The 25,725-nt window shown below is 49.2% G+C and overlaps 2 protein-coding genes and 1 non-coding gene across 6 annotated transcripts in view; 1 reads left to right on the forward strand and 2 right to left on the reverse strand.

The window, feature by feature from the left end:
- ALDH9A1 (aldehyde dehydrogenase 9 family member A1) overlaps positions 1 to 14,153 on the forward strand; it is a 44,027-nt gene extending 29,874 nt beyond the window's left edge. For 2 of the 3 annotated variants that reach the window (XM_042924651.1, XM_042924652.1), the window contains 2 exons: positions 5,610 to 5,755; positions 14,010 to 14,153. In XM_042924651.1, the coding sequence (XP_042780585.1) occupies positions 5,610 to 5,755; positions 14,010 to 14,138 (275 nt within the window). In that variant the 3' untranslated portion in view covers positions 14,139 to 14,153. Of the gene's footprint in view, positions 1 to 5,609; positions 5,756 to 7,638; positions 7,762 to 14,009 lie in introns of those variants that run through there. The other variant, XM_042924653.1, reaches the window with a different exon arrangement.
- On the reverse strand, positions 820 to 24,699 carry MGST3 (microsomal glutathione S-transferase 3). 2 transcript variants are annotated; one of them, XM_042924657.1, is made up of 7 exons: positions 24,600 to 24,690; positions 10,363 to 10,443; positions 7,791 to 7,914; positions 5,392 to 5,465; positions 4,565 to 4,622; positions 1,980 to 2,052; positions 820 to 1,070 (listed from the first exon to the last, which is right to left on the reverse strand). In XM_042924657.1, the coding sequence occupies exons 3-7, from the start codon at positions 7,905 to 7,907 to the stop codon at positions 934 to 936; spliced, it is 459 nt and encodes a 152-aa protein (XP_042780591.1). In that variant the 5' UTR covers positions 7,908 to 7,914; positions 10,363 to 10,443; positions 24,600 to 24,690; the 3' UTR covers positions 820 to 933. The 2 variants fall into 2 exon arrangements, with proteins under 2 accessions (XP_042780591.1, XP_042780590.1); XM_042924656.1 differs by lacking the exon at positions 10,363 to 10,443 and having other exon boundaries at positions 24,600 to 24,699.
- Positions 18,015 to 18,100, reverse strand: TRNAR-UCG. The gene has a single exon. It is a non-coding gene; the product is annotated as a tRNA-Arg (tRNA).
- Positions 24,700 to 25,725: the final 1,026 nt, after the last annotated feature.

The raw sequence follows: 25,725 nt of genomic DNA on the forward strand, positions 1-25,725 counted from the left end.
CTCATGGGCTATGGAGCGCTTGAAATGTGGTGAGAGCAACTACAGAACTGAGTTTTGTTTTATTTAAAGTTTATTAATTTGGGGGGCGCCTGGGTGGCTCAGTTGGGCATCCAACTCTTGATGTTGGCTCAGGCGATAGCTCACGGTTCGTGGGTTCGAGCCCCACATCGGGCTCTGCACAGACCGTACGGAGCCTGCTTGGGATTCTCTCTCTCTGCCCCTCGCTCCCGCTCTCTCTCAAATAAACGTTTAAAAAAGTATTAATTTGAATGTAAGTAGCCATGTCGCTCACAGCTACTATACTGAACAGCACAGGTGTAGACACTGTCCTTCCGTTAGTGGCGTTCATGGCCATGTTCGCTCAGGGGAAACCCTCTCATTCTACCAACCGGCATCCCTCTCCAAGTCAACTAAACCTTCTAATTTTCCCCATTTTGTTGGAAGGTGTCTTTCTGCCTTTGGACCTATGCAATCAGATCTTATATTAAGTTTCATACTCTTAGTCGTAAATAGCTTTTCAGCAATAGAAGCAATATTTAATAGAAATTTTAAAAAATCCTTGTTCCCATACGTATTAGCAAGTGATAAGATAATCTTACATCCTTAGGCTAGAAGACTTCCCTTCCTTGAGCCCCAGCTTTTCAGGGCTGTGGCAGGATTATGAACATATTACCACAAGCAGACGTTTTCCCAACTTCACATAAACAAACCCCCTCTGGGGGCGTGAAGAGGGGCACTTACTATCCGTCACCTCTCTCGTCTAGTAGGAACAGGCTACTTCTTTTAGATAAAGACTCAAAAGGAAGCGATGGAGTCAGGTTTAGGTATGAGGCTAGTGCCAGGTAGGTTTTTATTATATTTAGAAAAAAAAAAAGTAACTGAAAATAAAGGTCACTCAAAATGAACGAGAGTTTTTAAACAGCCTATGATTCTTCAATGGCAGCATTTGGACCCCCCGCCCAAGCCGGTTTTAACCCAACCAAGATGCTGGAAGGCAGAACACACGGTTGTGCCCAGCAGGCCAAGGAGGGCTATGGAGCCGATGGCGCCCCGACTCCGCTTGCTGGGTTCTGTAACAGAAGAAAGGGAGGTGACTGGGGTGTCCCCGAAAGGACAGTGCTTCCAATATCCACACGCCACCCTACCTGAGGCCTCTCGGGTTGCACCTCAACTGTCTGGTCTCACGAGGTCAACCAACCTCTGGCCGAAAGCTGTCAGGATGTCAGATACTACACGCAAAGAAACGTGCCACGACTAGGGCACCTGGGTGGCTCGGACGGTGAAGCCTCCGACTTCGGCTCAGGTCATGACCTCACGGTTCGTGGGTTCGAGCCCCGCGTCAGGCTCTGTGCTGACGGCTCGGAGCCTGGAGCTGCTTCAGATTCTGTATCCCCCTCTCTCTCTGCCCCTCCTCCTCCCCCCCACTCGCGTGCTCTCTCAAAAATAAATAGAAACATTTAGAAAATGTCACAACAGTATTGTTTGGACCTTAAAAAAACGATGGGATAATAATCAGAGCAACTTTGCTCCAGGACCTTTGGGCGTGTTCCCCCTCTTTCAAAAGCACAGCCAAAGGAATCTTCCTCCCCCTTCTCTCTCGGGCACACTACTGACAGTAGGGAATTAGGAGCGGGGGCTCTGGAGTCAGGCTGCCTGGGTGTGAATCTGGCTAACTAGTGGACACTGGTAAGCGCTGAGCCTCAGTTTCCCCATCTATACAACAGGATAATATCATCTATATCCTAGAAATGCCATAAGGTTCGACACCATACGCAAAGGTCTTAGAGCAGCAAGTGACACAGAAAGCGCTCAGTAAAAACAAGTTTTGTTAGTCTTGAAAACTTAGCAGAAAGAAGATACCAGACCTTTCACCTAAATATCAAGTTACTCCCCCTTTTCTTAAAGCCCTGCTAAGAAGAAAACTAGAGTCGCATAAGATTTGAAATTTGTTTCCCTGGCAGACGTCCGTGCACACTTACCTCCTGTGTAATAACCATACGCGTAGAGAACTCGTCCCACGATCCAGGCCAAGCCCAAGCCGGAAGCTACACGCTAAAATAGAAGGGCTGTGTTAGGATCAGCATTCAAGAAACAGCCACATGTTCTTTAACATCTAGGGTTTTGATGGCACAGTGTGTTAAGAAAATAGTGCTTTCCCGGTTATGGGAAGATACCAAACTTCGCGTGAGAGGGAGGTTATTTGTCTCAGGAACATCAGAGATTTGTGATCCCTCTACAAACCCCTCACAGACAGGGGAGAGGAGTGCCAGCCTCGATGGAAGGAGCCCCCCCCACCCCCAGCCCTGGCTTGGGAGAGGGAGAGGCAGGCCTGGGGCTCGAAGGGTGAACCCCAAGCCCGGTCGTCTCCCATGGGGCTGTGAACAGGAGGCAGCCTGGGACCCCTGCCCCCGCATCGCTCCGTGAGGCTCCCCGCCAGGGTCGGGGGGGTTGGAAGGGGGCTGTGCTGCGGCCGCACAGGGGCGAGGGGCTCCGCTAGAAAAGGTGGACGTGACATGTGGTGCTGTCACCCCAGCACAGGAGGTGTTGGGAGGGGGAGGTCTTCCCCTTCCCATTACGCCTGAGAGAGTAAAACTCCTGCAAGATGAACAGTCCTACTGGGCACCATCCTGGGGTGACCGTTAGGTCAGAAGGAGTCTGGAGAAAAAGGGAGGCTGTGAGGGAACGTGCAACATCGCTCGTCATGGTCTCCAAGTGCATCACTGCGGGCAAGGTTAGTAGCTTAGGACTTTGTTTGTTTAGTTGATTTGGGGTAAAGTTCACGATCAGGTGCGTGAAACCACTAAAAACACAAACCCCAGGCCCGTAAGTCACCACGTGCAAGCTGGTCTCTGCCAGGCCGTGCCAGACTAAGGCTGCAGAGTTACCATCAACCTCGGACCCACGTACTCATCATCCTAGCAGTTCTCAGAGTATTTTAAAGACCGAAGCACCGGGAATGGCGTCTGGGGAAGAGGGACGGGAAAGGGGATGCGGGTGACAGCGGGTGACGCCTAGCTGGAGAGACCAACTAGTCTATTTAGACGGGCTCATCCAGTCACGTGCAAGGATTGGGGCCCCTTAGAGGCACAGGAAGAAGTGTCTTCTCGGGGCGCCTGGGTGGCTTGGTCAGTTAAGCGTCTGACTTCGTCTCAGGTCATGATCTCACGGTCCGTGAGTTCAAGCCCCGCATCGGGCTCTGTGCTGACAGCTCGGAGCCTGGAGCCTGTTTCGGATTCTGTGTCTCCCTCTCTCTCTGCCCCTCCCCTGTTCATGCTCTGTCTCTCTCTGTCTCAAAAATAAATAAACGTTAAAAAAAAAAATTAAAAAAAAAAAAAAAGAAGTGTCTTCTCTAAGACAGCAGACGTGTCTCTGAAAACAATATGAACTTCAAGGCCATGGGCTACAGGTTTGCCATTCTGGGAGCTTCTAACAAAAGCACAAGGCCCTTCAGGTACCGACCAGAGGCTCACGGAAGGCTGAGGAACAGAAACGCAAAGTGTCAGCACTCTGGTCAGAATTAAGGGGAAACTAGGGGCGCCCGGGTGGCTCAGTCTGTTGAGTGTCCGACTTCAGCTCAGGTCACGATCTCACGGCTCGTGGGTTCGAGCCCCGCCTTGGGCTCTGTGCTGACAGCTCGGAGCCTGGAGCTGCTTCGGATTCTGGCTCTCCCTCTCTCTCTGCCCCTCCCCTGCTCACTTGCACGCTCTCTCTCTCTCTCAAAAATAAACATTAAAAAAAAAAAAAGAATTCAGCGGAAATTGGTCCCTGAAAGGGAACCACGTTCTGTCCAGGACAAGACCCACTGGCACCTAATCGGGCATAGACACACCTGCTTTATTTAGGTTAAGGTGAAGTGCAGAGCATTTCTCTGGCCGACAAGGCTCCGCTCGCCCCTCAGGCCGCCTGCCCTTCTCCCTGTTCACCAGACAGACCCGGTGGGCTCCTGCCTCAGGGCCTCGCCCTCGCTCTTTGTCTGGAAGGTGTCTAAACACCTGCAGCACCTACTCCCTCACCTTCTTAACATTTTGCTTGACTCTCACTTCCTTTGCTTAAATGTCACCTCCGCAAGCAGCACGATCCTCACGTGACCACCCCGCTGACAGGTGTCTCCCGTCAGCATCACCTTCTAGCCTAATCACATGCTGTACCCATTTGATTTCTGTCTGTGACCCCCAACTAACAGTAAACCAGGGACTTTGCCTGTTTTGTTCACTGTTGTAACCCCAGGGGACCAGTAAATGCTTGTGGCCAATAACAACTACGGACACAAACCCTCCAGAATCAGACAGACCTGGGTTCAAATTCTGATTCTTGTATTCTGCAGGTAGCTCTTTGCCCCGTGACAGTTACACAGTCCCCAAAAGGTTTCTCCTCACCTGTCAAAAGTGGGGAAAATTCGCCCTACTTTAAAGATTAGCTTTGTAAGAAGCAGCTGAATGCAATTCTTTTAAATAGACGTCGATGATGTTCAGTACGCGTTCCTTTCCTGCTGTCTCTTCCTTAAATAGCGCAGCGAACTAAATCCAAACAGATGAAACCCCCCCCCCCCCCCGGAAAAACTTACCGGGTGGTAAACACCTCCAACAGCTAGGAAAAATAAGAAAGGAGGATACACTTCCAACCTGGAATAGACAGAGAACTTTTTTAGAAAGGGCCCCACTGACTTACGTCCTGTAAAACGAAGAGCCCCTTACTAACTTGCCAAGTTAGAAACCTGAGAGTAAAACAATATGGAGGAGAGAGAGCAGCCCCACCACCAGGATCTACCCTCTCTTCTCTGCATGGGAGTAAGGGTAACTCAGAACACACTGGGCAAAAGACCTGGCTCTAACACGCCCACGAGGAAGGTCTTGGAGAATTTCAGTAGATTTCCTTCCCAAGCCCACAGCTGCCCCCTCCCCAGGGCTGGGAGATTCAAGCTCATCTCAGATAGGACAGCTTCCAAATGCTCTAGATGGACGAAGCGATGCAAAAGACATTTTTGAAAAGATCATCCAGAACCTCGCTATGCTAACAACTCACAATATTTAATCTGCTCACATACATATTTTTACGACACTTCAATAGTTTTTATTTTTTTAATTTAGTTATTTTGGGGGGCGGGGGCAGAGACAGAGAATCCCAAGCAGGGATTCTCCACGCTGTCAGCCTGGAGCCCGATGCGAGGGCTCAAACTCACAAACTGTGAGATCATGACCTGAGCTGAGATCGAGAGTCGGATGCTTAACTAAACCACCCAGGCGCCCCTTTTTACGACACTTTCAGCGAGGTGCCTTACTATGATCGTTCTCACAGCTGCTACTCAGCACACAGTGGTAAAGGCCGAGGCGCTGGGCAGAAAGCACGTACCCTACAGACACCCCCCCAGCACCCGGCAGGGCCAGCACTCACGTGTTCTGGTGGGCGCGCTGAATGCAGTTGAAAAGGTGCCCGTTTTCAGGGTCCGTGCTGTACATGGTCGGATACTGTGAAGACAAAGTCCGTGTGGATCAAATGGTCAAGAGTAGCACTCGGTGTTGAGTTACAATCAACCCTAAAAGATAACCTATCCTCAAGCAGCTTCTGTTATGCCCTTGACAGCTGATTGCTTTCTGCTTAAATATCTGCAGGGAGAAGGGTCTCAACTCCCAGAAGCAGATCCGATGCATTTCTGTTAATACCCGGTGCGAGGAATGTAGGTCTGTGCCGTAGTTGCACAAGGGACAGAGGCAGCGCGTGTTGCAAACTCCGTGCTCTTGACATGGTGCCATCACGGGTGAGTTTCCAGTACCTCACAAAGACACCACAGGGAAGTAGCTCCTTCCCCAGAGTGATCCAACGCCACAAGCTTTTAAGAGTTTCCTTAATGGGGGAACAGTAAGTGTGTGAGAATTTTCATGGACATGTCCATTAAAAAAAAAAAAAAACAAACGAAATCAATATATGAAAACTTTAAAAGAAGCTCTAGTCAGAGAGTCTAATTATAAGTTGCTAAACAGAAATAGACGTTTAAATGTGCTCACCAGGGACAACCTCGGTAATTATCCCTTTTAGATCATCTGGAAATACATAAAGGGAGCATTTAATAGAGCTCCTTTTTATGTCCAATGTCTGAGCTCAGGCTAACCTCAGCAACACATGCTTCTTCACTATTTGGGAAACAAAATCACCTTAAGACATCACTTTTATTTATTTTATTAAAAAAAAATTTTTTTTTAATGTGTATTTATTATTGAGAAACAGAGACAGAACATGAGCCATGGGAGGGGGAGAGAGAAGGGGACACACAGAATCCGAAGCAGGCTCCAGGCTCTGAGATGTCAGCACAGAGCCTGACGCGGGGCTCAAACCTACAAACCGTGAGATCATGACCTGAGCTGAAGTCAGACGCTTAACCAACTGAGCCACCCAGGCGCCCCAAGACATCACTTTTAAAGTGGCACACCAGGAAATACTGTTGCCATTCAGCCCTCTCTAGCTTATTTTATTATTTATGTAAAAAAAAAAAAAACCCAGGTATAATGGACATACCTTATATTAGTTTCAGGTATATAATGTAACGATTCGATGTATGTATGTATTGTGAAACGATCACCATAGTAAGTCTAGTTACTATCTGTCACCCCACAGAGTTGCAGATTTGTTTTTCTTTTGATGAGAACACTTAAGAGTCGCTTTGTCAGCAACTTTCAAACATGCAGTATAGAAAAATTAATTATAGCCACCATGCTGTACATTTTAGCTTTTTTTAGGTTCCATATGTGAGATCATGCAGTGTTTATCTCTCATTTATTTCACTTAGCATAATGCTCTCAACGTCCATCCATGTCACAAATGGCAAGATCTCATTCTTTCTTACGGCTGAGTGGCCCACTGTGTATATATACCGCATCGTCTTTACCCACACATCCACCGATGGACACTTGGGTTACTTCTGTATCTTGGCTATTAGAGATAGTGCTGCGATGAGCATGGGGGTGCACATAGCTTTTCGAGTTCATGTTTTCACTTTCTCTGGATAAATACCCAGAATGGAAGAGCTGGATCGTATGGCAGTTCTATTTTTAATTTTTTTGCGGACCCCCCATACTGTTTTCCATAGTGGCTGAGCCAATTTACGTTCTCACCAACGGTGCGTTCCCTTTTCTCCCCATCTTCACCAGCTTTGGTCATTTCTTGTCTTTTTGAACACAGCCATTCCAACAGGTGTGAGGTGACAGCTCCTTGTGGTTTTGATTTGCATCTCCCTGATGATTAGTGATGATGTTGGGTACCCTTTGATGTACCTATTGGCCGTTGGTATATTTTCTTTAGACAAACGTTTGTTCAGGTCCTCTGCCCGATTTTAAATTGTGTTGCTTGGTTTTTTCGCTATTGACTTGTGTGAATTATGTATCTTGGAAATTAACCCCTTATGGGATGTATGATTTGCAAATAGTTCCTCTCATTTAGTAGGTCGCCTTTTCAGTTTGTTGGCGGTTTCCTCTCCTGCACCGAAGCTTTTTGTTTTGATGAAGTCCCCCTTGTTGAACCCTCTTTAGAAAATAACTCTTCCCGGCACCTAGCTCCAGCCAAAAGCATCCTGTTCTTGTCCCAGCACACCTGGTCTTTCAACAGAAAAGACAAAGCGCAAACAAGATGGAAATTGCTCCCCAGCAGGACCCCTCGGTTCCCCGCCTTCCTCCTGCCGGAAAGGGGCAGCATTTCCAACGGGTGTAGTTCAACTGCCACTGCTGACCGCTGGCGTCGCCCCTCTCCCTCCACAGCTGAAAACAAGCTCTAGCCCCAGCCAAGTCTACGTTCCCACTCACCTCCACTTTGTACTTCTTTCGGGCCTTGGAAACGTTGATGGCCAGATGAGCTACCATGATAAAGCTGGCGGCGCCGGTCAGAACCACAAAACCATACTCCTTAGAGAGGACGGCCATGTTGGCTCTGTGGAAGGAAGAAGACATCAGGATACCAGCTGGCACGGTAGACGCCCACAGAGGGAGGCCTGGGGCCGTGCACTTCATTACCTGAATCGTGATCTCACGATTCCTGAAAGTCCGGCCACCCCCCGCTGCCACAGGGCTCCGTGCTGATAGCTGGGAGACTTCTTGGGATTCTCTCTCTCTCTCTGCCCCTCCACCCCAAGATAAATAAACAGACTGAAAAAGTATACAATCATATCATAACATGTTCTCTTCTGATGAACGTTACATTTACGAGATGTAGCTATACCTCTGCAGTAGTCATTGCTATAGAAAGATACAGCTGCTAAAAACTATGTTTTTGAAAAAAAAGCTTAACATGGCAAAATCCTAAAGGATATATTCAACTGTAGAGAGGGGGTATGGAGCGAGGGAGGAGCAGAGGGGGAGAGAGGGGGAAGGAGGGAGACGGAAGCAGGATATGAAACAGTAAGTATACCACGATTCCAAGTTCTTTGTTTGTATGTCTGTTGGCGTGGGGGACACTGTGAGGGCAGGGGGTCGGGACTCCCTTTGATCCTGGGGCACACTCTGGTATAGCAGCGGAGGCATCACAGGTAGGAGACCCAGATCTAGTGCTTTGAAAGCAGAGCATGGCTTTGGAGCCTGTCACGCTGCGAAGAGACCCAGCTCTGGGAGGCTCAGGGGAGCCCAGGCTGTTCATCGAATCCTCACTCCAAAACTAGCCCGTGACATGTTCTGCTGCCTGCAACTCCTCTTGAAATGCATCAAGAAATGACAACATAAACCAACAGAGCCAAACGTTAACTATGGAACCCAGGTGGTGGCTATAAGGATGTTCAGTGTATAATTCTTCCAACGTTTCTGTGTATTTGGAAAATCTCCCCATAGAATGCTTGGAGAAAAAGCTAATCTCAGCATTTTCAGTGTTCTGCCATCTTAGCTGTGTTAGCCACTGTTTTGCCCCAGAAGAAGAGAGAAGAAACAGACTGGCCGTCAAGGAGAAGAAAACTTGGCAGCTGGGAGGAAACCCTCATCATCTCAAGGTAAACTCGTGCTGCCCCCCAACCTCTCTGAGCTTTGGTCACGGGCTGGAGACGGGCGAGGACAGGCAGGACACAGGGAAGAGGCAGTGCTTCCTGGGACCCTTACTGCCCACCCACCGTGCACGAGGCTGTCCCAGGCAAGCAGCTCCTGTGTGTTCTGCACTCAGTTTACAACGTCCATCTCGATGACAGGCTCGCTGCAATCTCACCTGTAAGCCCGGGAGGGGCTACCGAGCCCCAAGGTGTTTCCAGTCACCCTGACCATACGGTGAGTTACCCCTGTGTCCAGAGAGTACCCAGAGGGGAAATCATGTGCCCAAGGTCTGAAATGGAAAGCATCAGAGCTGGGTTTCAAATTTAGATTCCAATTTGGTTCCAATGTCCCCTTTTAAGCCCATTTGCAAACTGAGAAGTGTCCCAGCACTTTCCTCAGTGTGGGATTTGGGGGCGCCTCAGTGGCTCAGTTGGTTAAGAGTCCAGCTTTAGCTCAGGTCACGATCTCGCAGTTCGTGGGTTCGAGCCCCACGTGGGGCTCAGTGCTGACAGCTCAGAGCCTGGAGCCTGCTTGGGATTCTGTGTGTGTGTGGCTCTCTCTCTCTGCCCCTCCCCTGCTTACATGCTATCTGTCTCTATCCCTCTCTGTCTCAAAAATAAACAAACATAAAAAAAAAAAAATATGTTTTGCTTAGGTCTGAAAAATGACATTTGGGGCTGAAGTCCCCAAAAGTCTGTCCCCCACCTGCCACGATCCATAGTTCATACCAGTGTCCCCCTCCTACATTCTTTACGGAGGTGCTCCGGAGGGGCGCCCACCCCACCTCACCCGGGTGGGGGACACACCCCCAAAAGCCGTCTGCATGACTCAGCATAGGAAGGGCCTCCTGGCCACCATGTCCCCACCATCAGGTATGGCAGCAGCAAGCAGTCAGGCTGCCCTCCAAACTTCCCTGCTCTCATTCTCTTGTAGAAGTAGTTGCTTCCGAAATTCAGAGTCAGCTTGCGGAGGAAGCTTCTGTACTAGTTATTAAAATAAAAACACAGGGCGAATTCCGAACGCCTCTTTGAAGATAAAAATGACCGAGCCTTCCAATCTATCTGATGTCCGTTGAGTTCAACACACTGGGGCCAAACAGGTCACTGAAAATGAAGCTGTCACTCGTTCTGTCAGAAGCCACCTGTTTAAGGACAATGAACGAAGCACACTTGGCTTAGGTCACGGTTTGCGAGTTGAGAGGCCTGGACCGAGAACCCCATCTCCAGAGCCTTGCCTTTTCACTTGGCAGAAAAGGAAATCGAGGTTCAGGTGGATGAGAAGAGAACGAAGACCAGAGAAGGTTTTAGAATTCTTCTCCGAATGCTCAGGCACAGGCAAAACAGTAGAATTTCATGGCTTAGTCACTGACCTTGGAGTTTCTGGTTTGCAAGGGCTTGGGATACAAGCGGCTGAGTGGCAGGACAGATAAGCACCTCTTGGCTGAATGTTTCTGTGGCAAAGCAATGAACACTCAGGCGACTGCTCAAAAATTCACAATTAGGAATTAATATTTACTACTGAGCTCCTCTTGCAAAGGATACATGCAATCTGGGAGTTTAAACCTAGTAGGCTTTCACACTCTAGTGAAAGTTACCTTCCCCCCCACCTTGCTATGCTGACTGTGGTATTAGGGAAAAGGGGGCAGGCAGAGCCGGGAACACAAAGTACCTCTGAAGGGCAGAGAACGTACAGGAAGGGGGACCCAGAGTCCAATGCTAGAGTGGGTGGCTCGCGAAAGACCACATGATCAGCTGTGGGACAGTGAGTGTGTCAGACGGGAGGAAAGTGCCTCCGCTCCCTGAGCCTCTCCCTGCAGGAGCCCTGGACACAGCCGCAAAGGTGCAAGAGCAAAGTCCAGGAAGCCGCCTGTGGGAGGGGCCCTCCTGACACCCCCTCACGCTCGCTCCCACCGAGTGAGGACCCCCGCTTCATACAGCCTGGCAGTCAGCACTTCCAGCATCAGCTGGTGTGATCGGGGCTAGACCAGACAGCAGCCAGTTACAAGCTCCCCCGCGGGGCGACTGTGCTTGTCTGGCCCCTCCACGCCGGGCACAGCCTGTGCCTACTGACACCTGCAGAATAAACAAAGCCAGCCGCAAGTCCAGGTGGCTTTCGGGAATCATGCCTCCAGCTCACATAATGCTCGTCGCCGAGCACAGAGCCAGGCATCAAGTAGGCGCTTAAGCAATTCAAGTCTCCTTTTGTTCCCCTCACAAGTATCTACTGAAACCTCTGAAGCAGAGAAAGAGGAGGTCAGAACACAGAAAAAGGCTCTGTCCCCACTGCGGTTTGAAAACAGAAATCCAGCAGGGACTGGAAAATGGGTAAGGCTTGTCCTTTAAGGAGAGAATCAGCTTAATTCACTTAGGGTTCAAAAAAAAAAACCCAAACCAACCCCGATCTTTTGCTGAATCCTTCTATTCGGAGGACTCGAGGGCAGAGACGGACGTTCCCACCCCTTAAAGATTGGCCTCTGTGGGCTCAGGTGCAGGTGTGCGCACTGGTGAAGTGGAGGCAGCTCAGTTCACAGTGGCCACACCCCAGGCAGCGGGAGCCACGCCCGAGGCTGTCCCAGCCTGGAGCCAGCAGATAGCCCCAGGGCAGTGGCTTCAGGACCTCTCCCTGGCGAACACTCAACATTTTGTTGATTACATACCTGCTCTGTGTTAATAGCAACCCTTTTATTGAGGCAAGAAGATGAGGTTGTCTTGGGGGTGGGAGCTCTGCCCTAGACTTGGGTCTTTGTGGCACCAGATACACGGCACATAGTGCCCAACCACCAACGCAGGTATGGGTTCCTTTGCAACCCACTTAGCTGTGTAATGGCATTTGTTAATTGTCACCCTCCAGCTGAATACATTAGAAATTATAATTTGTATAAATAGAAATTCACTTAGGTACGTATTTAAATGTACCTAGTTTGCACTATTACACAGAGGGGGAAGTGTAAAATAGAACCATCTGGAGAGCAGCCTTACAACGGGCATGTTCTTGACATCGTTTGTGCCTTTTGATTCATGAACTCCACTGGGAACGTAGCTGGAGGTGACAATCAGAAACTCAGACAGATTTGGTTCAAAGGCATTCACCTGAACAGTATTTATAACAGCAGTGACAGAAATGGCACAATGACCAAGCAGAGAGGACTAATTAATGCACCCATAATACAGAATATTGTAGAACCATTAAAAATGGTGCACACACAAGTAAAGATGTTGAAACAGGCTTAACATACAGCATGTTACATTAAAAGAAAAACAAAAACACCTCAGAAAGTGTATACAGGGGCTCCTGGGTGGCTCAGTTGGTTGTGTCTGATTTTGGCTCAGGTCATAATCTCAGGGTTTGTGAGTTTGAGCCCTGCATTGGGCTCTGCACTGGCAGTATGGAGCCCCCCTGGGATTCTCTCTCTGTCTCAAAATAAAGGGGTAAACTTAAAAAAAAAAAAAAAACTATTAAAAAGTGTATGTAGTATATAATCTTAGTTTTCTCAATAACAGAAGAGAAAATATCAAAATCATAAGCATAATTATTTCTAGATGCATAAATTACAGATTTCCCTTTGTACTTTTCTATCATTTCCAAAATGAGCAGACACATACCAAAAAAATTATACAGAAAGTGGCCTGACAATTAGGAATTGAGAAAGCAGAGGAACAGGCAGTATGTTACGAATCCCGTCATACCGCCCTATGTGACTTCTAGGCTGACCCTTGTCACTTACCTGCTCTGTGCAGTGCACGGGACAGGGCTGCAGTTGTGGAAGGACACTGAACTCAACCTGGTTCTCACCTTCCTAGCTGTTGTGTCCTTGGGAACATTCCTCCCTGCATTTCAGCAACCTGGGCTTCCTTCTTCCTTAGAGGGAGACAAGGGTGGTGCCCACCCACCCCTGTGGGTGTCTCCAGGAGGAAATGGGGGAGCCATTAATGCTCAGCAGGATGCCTGACACGTGGTAAACTCTCAACAAATGTTCGGCATCGGGTTATATCACATATGTTAATGTTAATTTTGCCCTGATTCAGTTATGAAAGGGGATGCTTAACTAAGTGGCAATATACGTTTAAGAGTTTATAATTTAGGACTGCTATTTTAAAACAGCAAACTACACTTAAAACGATATACGTTCACTTCTTGTTCTGAGCTCTTAGACAGCTGTGTTAAAATCTCGGAAAAGCAGGAGGTATTCAGGAGGAAGCAGGTTTGTAGCGCTGACCATGGAAATCAGCACACCGTAGTCATGGAAACCCTCATCGCAGCAGCGGGAGAGGCTCATCCCTGTGTGGGTGTGAGCGGGCACTCACTTATTCAAGTTTACCACTCACAGGTCCAGGGCTGGCGATGAAGAGATGAACACACCAGACTTTGGTCCCTGCCCTCATGAGGCTCATGTTCTACTGGGGGAAAAGGCAAATATAACACGTACCCAATTCCAGATTCCCCCCTTCCTAGCAGTGATCGGAAACTGGGGACAAAGAAGCTCCTGGGTGACTCAGTCAGTTAAGCGGCTGACTTCGGCTCAGGTCATGATCAACACCGCTCATGAGTCCGAGCCCCTTGTCGGGCTCTGTGCTGACAGCTCGGAGCCTGGAGCCTGCTTCCGATTCTGTGTCTCCCTCTCTCTCTGCCCCATCCCCCACTCGTGCTCTGTCTCTGTCTCTCTCTCAAAAATAAACATTAAAAAAAATTAAAACAAAAAAGAAACTGGGTACAAAAATACCCTTCAAAATGAAAGTGAACGTCTTGGAGAAAGGCAGAAATAGGACAGAAGCGTTTCTGTTCTTCCCTCCCTTATGAGTGTTTCAGAGGTGTAAGCTTTCAGTTAACTGTTTCCGGAGAGTTCTGGAGATGAGTCAAAAGAGTTTTTGAAAGAATATTAACTTGAAGGCTTAAAAGAAACCAGATTTTATTTTTAATGTAATTACTTATCACTCATGTAAAAGCAGAGATCCTTTCGGAACTTTACTCCTAACAGACTGTTTTCTGATTTGTCTGTTCCTATGGGAAAATCCACAGGAGCAGAGACAGCAGGAATTCTGCAGTCAGATGGATGTGTGTTCAGACACTGGCTCTGCGAGCTTGGGAATGTTCTCTAATTTCTCTACAAAACAGAATACTAACTACGTGCTTCACAGGATGGTTTAAGGAATTGACTGAAATGAACTAGGTAAGCATCTGGTATGAGCATTTAATAAACGTGGGTCCAAATACGGAGGCATCTTGTAAACACTGCTAACTGTGCATGTCTGCCCACATAAGTAACACTTCCTAAATAAGGAGATACTGATTTTTCTACAAATCAGTTAAGGTATTCCGACTTAGAAACTAGTGCTGGGTCGCCTGGGGGGCTCAGTCGGTTAAGCGTCCGACTTCGGCTCAGGTCATGATCTCACCGTGTGTGAGTTCGAGCCCCGCGTCGGGCTCTGTGCTGACAGCTCAGAGCCTCGAGCTTGCTTTGGATTCTGTGTCTCCCTCTCTCTCTGCTGCCCCCCACTCACGCTCTGCCTCTCTCTCTCTCTCTCTCTGCCTCTCTCTCTCTCAAAAATAAAAATAAACCTTAAAAAAAATTAAAAAAAAAGAAATTAGTTCTGAGACCATTTAAAATAGATTCGAATTTGGCAAAAGGCTGTTCTCTGTAGATTCCCAGTGTGGACAGCATAATGTGTCTAAGAACACTTAATTCACTTACTCAGTCACAACATGGAAAGCACTCACTATATGCCAGCACTGCAGAAGTGTGGGAGACACAGCAGTGGACAAGATGGGGTCCCCCTGTCCTTTAAGGAACCGACATTCTAAGGAGGACAGAAGACTGACCGGAAACATGCCAAGGGATCAATAAATATTTGAGACATTTAAACTTACACAATCTCATATGTCAATTATATCTCAGTTAAGACCAGGAAGACCTCCTTGCTAGGGCAACATTTGCAGTGATGCAGGAATGAGGAAGAAACACCAACAGGACATTTCGGGGGCCGGGGGAGAATACTCAAATCAGAGAAAGCAGCCAGTGGGCCCCTGGATGGCTCAGTCCGTTAAGTGTCCGACTTTGGCTCAGGTCATGATCTCAAGGTTCGTGAGTTGGAGCCCCGCAACAGGCTCTCTGCTGTCAGCACAGAGCCCGCTTCGGATCCTCTGTCCCCACCCCGCCCCCCCACCGCGCCTCCCTACTTGCGCACTCTCTCTCAAAAATAAATATTTAAAAAAAAAACAAATTTATTAACAAAAAGAAAAAGCGGCAAGTGCAAAGCCCCTAGATGAGGGAAAGCCCGGCACACTGGTGGGCCAGGAAGGCAGCCGGTGTGGTCGGGCCCCAGGAGCTGATGGGAGTGGTAGGAGATGGGGTTAGAGAGGACAGACAGGTCTGGATTATGAGATGGACTCTACGAGCAGAGTTAACAGCCATCACCTGCTGGTTCTCCCTCCAGGGACTAAGCTGAGAGGCAGAGAGGAGGAAAGGTGTGAGGGAGACTGTTACGTGTTAACAGAGGAAGTGTCACCTCCCAAATGCTCTTGGCTTTGGTGAGTGGGACCCCTTGACAGCCAGGTTTTTGTTTTTGTTTTTTAAGTTTACTTATTTATTTTGAGAATGAAAGAGAGTGTGAGTGGGCAAGGGGCAGACAGAGAGGGAGAGAGAATTCCAGTGCAGAATTCCCGTGCTGTCAGCGCAGAGCCCGACATGGGGCTCGATCTCACGAATCGTGACATCATGACCTGAGCCGAGGTCCAGTCAGACACCCGGCTGAGCCCCTCAGGCGCCCCGACAGCCAGGTTTCAGGGCAATGGTAGAAAGTGGAAGCCCATGTGTCGAGGGTTAAGAAGCAGCCTGTGAGGCAATACATCTCCGGCAGCCCTGCTCCTAAATTTGTTCCCGCTGCCCGATCCTGGTCCAGTGTTAAGTACTCCCCCTTCCTCCATGACACCTGCACTCCTGACCGACCCGCATGGGCTGCAGGCTTGCCTTTGAATGTCTGCACATTTGTTGCGCGCTCATCAGTGAGCTATTATAACATGTACCTTGCATACTGATCAATGAAAATAGTACACATTTCCAAATATGCTCCTTGAGGGCACAGAATCTGTCTCCTGCTGACGTCTTCTATAGTTCCTTCCATGAAGACGGAAACTCGATACAGTGCTGTCTTATGTTCTAGGTCAGTGGTTCTCAAACTTTAGCAGCATCAACGTCACCTGAAGCGTTTGTTAAAACACGCCCCACCCGCAGGTGGGGTCTCAGATCCCGAGGGGCTTAATGGGGCCTGGGGATCTACATTTCCAACAAGTTCCTAGACGATCATGCTGGTCAGGGGCCACATTTTATGAACCACTGTTCTAGGCAAAGATACAGTTTTCGGGAGGTGTTGATTTTATCCAATCCTAAAACCACTGGTAGAGTTCTGTCTTGGCGGTCCTATCTTGGCGGTCCACATTCTACCAACATCCTTGGAGGCTTGTGAGGGGCCCCCTTCTCTACAGCATCCTTAAGAACCCGACGGGCTGATGAGACCAGAGGATGTTCACAATCACACACCGAGGATGTGCCTGTCAGGAGACTGCTTTCTTCTTTCAGCTTGAACAGAGGGCTCAGACCAAAGCAACACAGGTAGGTAAGACAGCTCAGTCTCTTCTGAGACTTCTCTTGTGAGCCTAACCTGGGACAGCTCGCAGATTCCCAGATCTCTCTTTCATGGTCACGATCACTTGCCAGACCAGATTTTCCCACCAGGCAAACGAGTCAGAGTTGAACACTCTTCATCTTTCGAGAGTGGTGGTCATTATGGTCCAGGATGAGCTCTTCAGATGATCGCTTCCAATGTCACGGGCCAAGCGTCCCTCAAATTCTAAACAATCGGCAACATGACTTCAGATGAAAGGCCTATTTAAGGATCCAGTGGGACCTCCATCTAACTCCCCATGGAATTCTTCATCCCATATGGCCGAAATAGCAAAATGGGGAATAATATTATCACTACATCCTGAACATCTACTTTAAGACCTACTGCTTCTCCTCTGTCAGGCCCATAATAGAGTTAACAGAAATTAACAATGTCCATAATGATCCTACGTGGTAGTTACTGTTATCATCCCCGTTTTACAGATGGGGAGACTGAGGCAAAGAAGAGTTCAGCAACTCGTCCAAGGTCCCATAGCCAGTGAGTACGGAGCTGAGGTCTGAACAGAAGCAGACTGTCGGACAGCGAGGTCTAGCTCTTTGCTACTACATCCCTCTGCTGGCTTTGCTCCTTACCAAGGAGTTAGATTGCTTTCTCCCCCAGCCAGGGAGCAATGAGGAGGGTCACTTCTGCAGAACTCCCGCTCAGGGGCAGGACTGGAGCTGCACTGCAGGAGCAGAGCTGGGGAACAGAGCCAGGGCACGAGAGCCCAGGAGAAGGGAGAGGCAGAGCCACGATCTTGGTCATACTTAACATACAGGATGGTGTTAGCTGCGAAGACAGTTTTACTTCTTTCCTTTCCATTATGGAAGCCTTTTTCTTTCTTTTGCTTGCTTGCTCTAATTAGAACTAAAACAGTGGCTTTTTTTTTTTTTTTAAGTTTATTTATTTACTTTAAGAGAGAGAAAGCAAACTGAGAGGGGTGGAGAGAGGGGAGAGAGAGAGAATCCCAGGCAGGCCCCACACTGCCAGCATGGGGATCGACCCCATGAACCGTATGATCATGACCTGAGCCCAAATCCTGAGTCAGACACAACCGACTGAGCCACCCAGACGCCCCGGAACCAGGACAGTGTTGAACAGAAGTGACATCTTTATCTTGATCTCTATCTTAGAGGGGGAAGCATTCCAGCCCTTCATCATTAAACATGTTAGCTGTGAGTTTTCCATAGATGCCCTTTTTGAGAATACTGCAGAAACCTAATTATTTCTAGAATATATTAAAAACATTTTTTAATGTTTATTTATTTTTGAGAGAGAGAGAGTGTGTGAGCAGGGGAGGAGCACAGAGAGACGGGAGACACGGAATCCAAAGCAGGCTCCAGGCTCTGAGCTGTCAGCGCAGAGCCTGAATGTGGGGCTCGAACCCACGAACCGTGAGATCACGACCTGAGCCGAAGTCAGATGCTCAACCGACTGAGCCACCCAGGCGTCCCTAGAATATATATTTTTTAAAACGGCAACACTTGTATTTGTAGCTTTTTTAATCTATCAGAGTATTTAATAGCCGAACATGGTTTTTTGAGGACATATCAAGGAGAGGAAAGAAAACTGGGAACAGTATTTTAGCAGGTGGGGTACGGGCCATGAGGCAGCAGAAAAGCCCAGGGGGAGATTAGAGAACAAGGGTGCCCAGCGCCCTGGTAACCGGTGGGGCCACGGGACAGTGGGGGGCAGGAGCAGGGGCAGCACTGGGGCAACAACGTTCACTGCAGCCAGTGAGCGGGCACCCAGGCGACTTTAAGAAAGCCACAAGGCACCCCTGCAAAGGCTCCCCTGGGAAGGGGATCAAGCTTGGGTTTAGAGGAGAAGACACGCTCCATGCTAGTGCCTGAGTTAAGCAACACGGATTTTCATTAGGACCTCTGCCCGAGGTGGTCCCTTGAGGAATTTCCCAACAGACTGGCTGGAAACCTAACCACCCCAGTGCATACACGCGGTTCAACCTTCCTTCCAGTCCCTGCTGCCGCCACCCTTCCTGCCTTATCTCACTGGGGCAGGGGTTCCTCCAGTTACGAGGATTACCCAGAACACGTCCTGAACCACATTCATCAGAAGGCTCCTGGGGTAGAGCTCTCTTTCACTACTTACTCAAGTCCCTCTGGGCGGCCAGCGAAAATCCCCCAGGGCGCAATCAACACGGTACAAATGGGGCAAAAGGCAGGCTTTACAGATTTGGGAACCTGCCTCAAATTATTGCTTCTGAGCCATGAAGTTACATTAACTTATCTTTGCTTAAATTAAAAAAAAAAAAGTTTTTTAATGTTTATTTATTTTTTAGAGAGGGAGAGATAGAGCTTGAGTGGGGGAGGGGGAAAACACAGAATCTGAAGTAGGCTCTAGGCTCTGTCAGCACCGAGCCCGACTTGGGGCTCGAACTCACAAACCATGAGATCGTGACCTGTGCCAAAGTCAGAGGCTTAACTAATTGAACCACCCTTAATTGCGGCTCTTAATTTTTTTTTTTTTTTAATTTTAGAGAGAGAGAGAGAGTGTAAGAAGAGAGAGGGGCAGAGGGAGGGAGGGAGAGGGGGAGGAGCGGGGGGGGGGGGGAAGAGAGAGAGAATCTGGACGTGAAGCCTGACACGGGGCTCCATCCCACAACCCTGGGATCATGACCTGAGCCGAAATCAAGAGTCGAACACTCAACCGAGCCACATGATCTTTAGCTAAATGAAATTAATTAGATTAAAAAACGTTTTTTTAATGTTTATTTATTTATGAGAGAGAGAGAGAGAGACTGAGAGAGAAAGAGAGAGAGCAGCGTGGAGTGAGAATCCCAAGCAGGCTCCACGCTGTCAGCCCAGAGCCCGATGCGCGGCTCGATCTCCCGAACCATGAGATCATGACCTGAGCCGAAATCAAGAGCCGGACGATTAACCAACTGGGCCACCCAGGTGCCCCTAACTGTCTTTTTTAAGGGAGAAAGGATTTCACCTTTCAGCTTTCTCTTTGCCCTCAAACAAGCAGATAAACGGCAGCCTGGACCATGGTAACCCCTACTTCCATTCGCAAGACCGTTCTCCTCAAATTGTACTGTAATTTCTCAGTGGTGTCCTTTTTTCTACACGCACGATGGGACGAAGATAAAGCACTCCCAGACTGACTTGGGGTTGTTCCCCAGCCTTTCCTTAAAATTCTCATTTGGCTCCCTGTGCTATTAATCCAATCTTCCTTACATATGGCCCCTTATCTTATGTGGCAAAGGCCACCATTTTCACAAGACTAACCCCGAAGACGGTGGCTTTAAGGGCTGGTCTGACCGTCCCAAATGGACTTCCGTAAGTCCCCGATGCCGGAAGGTGGTTCAGAAACCTCTGAGGCCGTGCTGGGTGTCTGCTTAGCCTGCTTCAAGCTCCCCCGGGTAGCTGCCCCGCCTCCCCTCTGCCTCTAGGTGTTTCTACAAATGAACGGTTCTCCAAATCATCTCGGGCAGGGCAGCTGACCCCTCCTGAACCCATATAAAGCTCAAGAACCTGGAGGGAAACAACTCAAAAGGCATCTCCTGTTTCCATGATGGGAGAGAAAAGAGTCACAGGATTTCTTTTCGTCCATCCTACACTTTCAAAGTGCCAATTCTGGACGCTCCTACGTTAAACAGATGATAAGGTCTGTGTGAGTGTCTAAGTTTCACAAGACGGCTAGATTTTTTTTTTTTTAAAGTGCATGGACGTTTAAGAGAAGGAATAATAACCCAGGTGAGGAAAAATACTGCCCACGGCTGCATTGCACATTTGGTAGATAGGTCTCCGAGGGCTAAACGTGAAGTTAGCTGAACGGGTATACCTTTACATATCCAGCACTCGGTCATTAACTCAGTGAGGGGAACAGCAGAGGCAGGTCAGAGTGGTACTTCCCCAGCATCTCAAGTTCTTCGATTCCTCGTCAATGTTCCTGGGTGAACATTTGGAAAGTGGAAGCTAGCTATCAGTGAGCAGGGTAGAAGATCTGTGCCCTAAAGATAAATGTGTTATAATCCAAATGTATTCAGCTTTATAGTTAAACGGCCACTGTCGGTGCTGAAAATAATTAATACCTAACTGCACAGACCGGGAGTGGGGGAGGGCGGGATCAGCATGATGGCCAAGTTCCCGGGAAGAGTTCTATGTGGGGTGGGTCTGCACGGACACAAATAAACCCCAGTAAGGCCAAGTGGGCTAATTATCCGCTGTCTTCTCTGGAGTCTGACTTCTGTATGAAAAGACACATGCCTGAATGGAACTGAATCTCCCCTGGAAGAAAAAACTGTTAATTCAGCTCCTCAGGAATCTAAGAAGAGTAGACTGTAACAAGACAGGGCAAATGCTAGGTAAGCCTGCTGGTGTGATGGCGAACCTTCTCAGATTCTTGACACAAAAGGCTCTATGCGGCGAGAGTTCCTTGATGTGTCGGCACCTCACCCAGAAGCCCTGGGTCATGCTGGCCCATCTGGAGCAGAGCCCCCTGGGAGACGTCATCCCAGCGACAGGCTGCGGGACATTTCCCATGGTCTGAAGGCACCGACCTCAGAGGACAAGGGAAAGAATGAGGAGAAGCCATGGGACGCGCAAGAAAATAAAAATCTCGTGGCAACTCATTGTGGAGCTGATTTGATTAAAGTCAACGTAGGACAAACCATTTCACCTAAATGGAACGCTTGCCTTAAGCCCACACCTACCACCTTCTTCAGTATTGCTTCAGAATGATTCCTTCCCTGAATTATCCCCCACTACATACTGACAATATGTGAGGTGTGCAGGGCTACGAGGGCGATCGAGACTCAGAGAGAAGGTCTTGACCTTCTAGAAGACACAGTGAAATGGATGGAGACCACACAGAAAGGACCATGAAGCAGGAGGGTAACAGATTGAGAGCAAGGCTCTGAGGACATAAACTGTGATGTACGAGAGAGAACACAGGGAAGGAAAACAGCAAGTACACAACAGACAGGAAGGGGAAGCTGAGCATCAGAGAAGTTAAGTAATCTTGCCCAAGGTCACACAGCCATCGCAGAGGAAGCCTGGACTCCTACACAGCCAGACAGCCTGGCTCCTGAGTCTGTGCTCTCAACCCTTGCCTATACTGCCTCTTAATGAGAATGGAGAGCAAGTTTGACCACACCTGATCTCTTTTGCAATTTTTCTATCTCCCCCAAACTGTCTCCGGAGCATAAAATATATTCATAGGAATAGAGAGCTAATAATTAACTCCAAGTCTTTGACTGATTAAAGCCTCAGAACTTTCTAATTGGAAGGGGAAAAAAAAAAAAAAAACTTGGAAAAGATCCAAAAAGTTACTTGTTTTTAAATTTCTTTTAATGAATGCAGGCACTGCCGGATGACAAGAGGAGAGATTACAGGAAGGGAAAACTTCCTCCGCTTTCAGGTGCACAGGTTTGCAAAGGAGCAAATCAACAGCAATTGGCACTTTTCATATCACGATTTCTACATAACCTGTGCCTTAACTGGCATTACATAGGAACTGAATGGAGGTCATGGGGAAACTAAGCCCTGACTTCCACAAGAGGAAAACAAAAATCTCGAATGAGTCAGTGACACCAGTTGGATTTTCCATCACAAAAAAACTGGGCGGACTGTAGTTAATTCCTAGCAGCTGCTGGGCCCTTGCTAGGGTACCAGACATTCTGGATGAAGGAACCCACCTGGGCTGCTGGCGCCTGCCTCAAACGGGAGTCTAACTCTTTGTACCTGACAGTACTTAGAATGAAGCTGTGCCCAAACCATCCGCGTTGCTCCGGCTGGAGAAGTAAAATACCACTTATCAAAAAAAGAGTGAGCTAAGGCACCGACGTATTAGAACCCGAGTTCCAGTTAATGAACAGCTCAACTCTGGAAAGAGCTCAGAGGGTAAACGGGGACTTAAAATCTCAAATGCAGAAATCCCTTAAAGGTATTTGCAAATGTTATTTGGAAGGTCGTGTAATTTTCCCGTCTCCTCGTTGCTGTTTTTCTCCTCACCAAGACGGATAGGTAGGTAGACGCTGCAAGAGACAGGGAGGGAAGGAATTCTCCTTCCACAGTAGTATCCTAGCCTTACTGCTGAACTCTTCTCTTTCAGGAGGATGGTATACTCATAAGGAGTATTAATGAATTCAGCTGCGCAACTGTAGCAATATGGAGATTCTTTTAAACATTGCTTAAAAATGGTTCGTGGTCGATTGTGGTTCACAGCGGTATTCTGCATACAGATTCAGAATATTTAAATTAAATATAGGGAACAATATGTTTCAATACAGCTACCTGTGCATGCAGTAGGCACTAATTGCATTTTGACAGCTTGGTCATCCACTTCATTCCAGATTGTTCCAGGGGCTTTTCAGCATGTCTCTGGATAATGAGGTAAAGCCCTTTCTTTCATGGATGTTCAGTCCCTTTGCTGTCCTCCAGGTTAGGAAATTCCCTTTCATGACTGTGTCTCTTCAGGACTCTAGGCCAGCAGGAGGAAATCTAAATTAGGGGGAAGACTGCCATTCTCCAATTTTGTTCCCTCATCTAAAGCAGCCCCTGGCGTGCACTTTCTATAGCTGGCCACAGTATCCCTCTAGCAGATCTGTTTTATATATAGTAACATCGGTTCAGGAAAAAAAAAAAATTGCTTGACAATGTTCTATTTCTGTAACACTGGGTCACTTTGGAAGCTTAACAGAATGTCTTCCCAGGGGTGAAAGTACTTCTTTGGATTTCATGGGGTTAGTTTTAGTTAATTTAGTTACATTTAACTGCCGTGAGAATAAACATCCTTGAATCCCTGACTAGGATACTGTGCTCTTAATTACTGAATTCATTAAACTAAAACAGCCTTGGAACTCTGACCAGTAACCTTGGGAGAAACTGCAGGCTCCCAGTGATCTACAGATTTCCCAAGAGAAGCCCTCGCTGCAGCTTCCACGCACAGAGGAAATCTCAAACCTGCGGCATTCCCACACGACCACGCCTAGGACCACAGCACCGGCAAAGAGCCATACGTCTGCACAGCAGTTGTGTCCTTCCCTCTAGGACTCCTTTTCTCCAGTCGAGGGACTGGAGAAAGCCCCAACTCCTTTCCTACATACCCTCTTGTCTCAGCTTTTCCTTTACCTCCTGTCCCCACACCCACTTGTCTCCTAAGCTACAAAGTAGCTTGTAAACTCGTGGCCCCGAAAAGAAGGATAGCACAAGCCACAACTTCGGGGAATGACTCACTAGTGAATTCTCCAGCCCCCTTTTCACCGCTCTGTAGCTGCCCCACCGCAGTGGCTCTGGGGCTCCCTGCAGTGACACAGATAAGGAGGAAAGTGCTCTGAAATCCAGTGCAGAACCGTCCATAAAGAGTCCTCTTCCCCTGCGGGGTCTCCTGCTCTCAGGCAGCGGTAGGAAATGACCCACTTAAGGGTTCCAGTACTAATGGTCAAACGTTTCTATGAGGCAGAGCGAAAACAAACTCAATTCCCTGGGAGGCTCTCCCCGAGGGTTCCTAGCAACACATCCGCAGCAGGCGCAGGGCTCCCGGGGCACTTGTTACCGATCGGGCCTGCACCGCCCACCGCCCCTGCAGTGTCCTGTCCGCCCAACCTCTGCACCAGAGGGGCACTTGGCAAGGTCAGGTGGGCTCTGGGAGGCAGAAACAAGGAGCGCCGGGTCTGCACAGCCCCGGGAGAGGAGGAGAGGAAAGGAAGGAACTGAAGGGCTGACCTTGAGAATCTCCCTGCCTGACAGACAGCGAGGTGGGCCCCATTTCGACGCTCCAAACCTATTCCATCAGGGGGGAGGATGCAGGGATGGTGGAAGGCAAGGGGAATGGAAAGGTAGACAGAGGTGTATAGACCAGAAGGGGGAAAAGGAGGGCGTCCCTGGTCAGCTCGGGATGGCAGAGGTATGGGCAGTGCCCAACGCAGGAGCTGAAGTGACCCGGGGGCCGGCGCTCCTCGCTGTCCGTAGGTGTCGGCACTCACCTGGATCACCTTCGCTCGGCTGGTGCAGACCTGGTGCAGACCGCAGCTTTGCAGCGAAGTGAAAGTGCCGCGCCCTTGGCCACTGGCAAGGAGGGGCGTGGCCGGGACCAGGCCCCGCCCCCGCCAGAGCCCCCGCGAAACCACGCCCCCAGGGCGGGGCATCCGGCGCACCTTCTGAGTTGTGGGCTCCCAGCCCCAGTTCAGTGCTTAGGCCGCGGAGACTGAATTTTCTGTCTCCTCACGCCTGTCCACGCATTTACCCCACCTACTCCCCAATCCGTTTATTAGTCCCCTTCCGCAAATGGCTCCGTGGCCGCGTTCCCAAACTGTCCCAGCCAGTGTACACTCTTCGGATTGGGGGTCGCAGAACAGTAGCACGTGAATGATTTGTCCCCAGCAGAGCCACTGTAGCTTGCTTCTAGGCGCGTGCGCGGCCTGTGCGGCGAGTACGCGGCAAGTGGTAGCGCCCCCGCGCCGGGGTCCCGGGGTGGGTTGGCGGTGTCCGGCTACAGTTCAGAGACGCGGCAGGCGCTCAGTTGCCACACTCGCCGAGTGAGAGGATTTAGGGATGTCGGGGCCTGTACGTTTCCCTCGCTAATAAGTATTGCTGTAGTCAACTTTGCGGAGGGCGGAACGGAGCCCAGCCCGCGTGGCGGCCGCATCCGCCCTCGCCCGCGGCTCCCGCCAGCCGGCTCGCCTGGGCCCGCCTCGCAGGTCCGCCTCTGGGAGCGACTTTGCACCGCCTCGGGGACCCACAGCCCTTCGGGAGTGTGCACGGGCCCCTTTTACGCCCTCGTGCGCAGCCCTGGAGCGGGCTCGAGGCGGTGAGACCCCGACAGGCCTGCAGGCGGGGTCGGCCCTAGGGGGTAGAACTTGCTTCTGAGTGCTGTGAACTCAGCCGGAAGAGCCAACCCCACGAGGCACCAGGGTCTCCAATTCTCGCGTGTTTTAAGTGCGTCCTTCTCCCCTTTCCTCTGGGTGCCCCACATATCACCAATGGCCACCACCTCTGCGTCTCCCCTCTAGGAGAGTGTGCTTGGGACCCGAAGGATTCCAAGCCAAGGTATGGAAAGGCTGGAATCTAGGTTTTTTTGTTTTTTTTTTCTTTGTTTTTCCTTTTTATTGT

This window comes from Panthera leo, chromosome F3 (genome assembly GCF_018350215.1).
Source record: "Panthera leo isolate Ple1 chromosome F3, P.leo_Ple1_pat1.1, whole genome shotgun sequence".
Lineage (NCBI taxonomy): Eukaryota > Metazoa > Chordata > Mammalia > Carnivora > Felidae > Panthera > Panthera leo.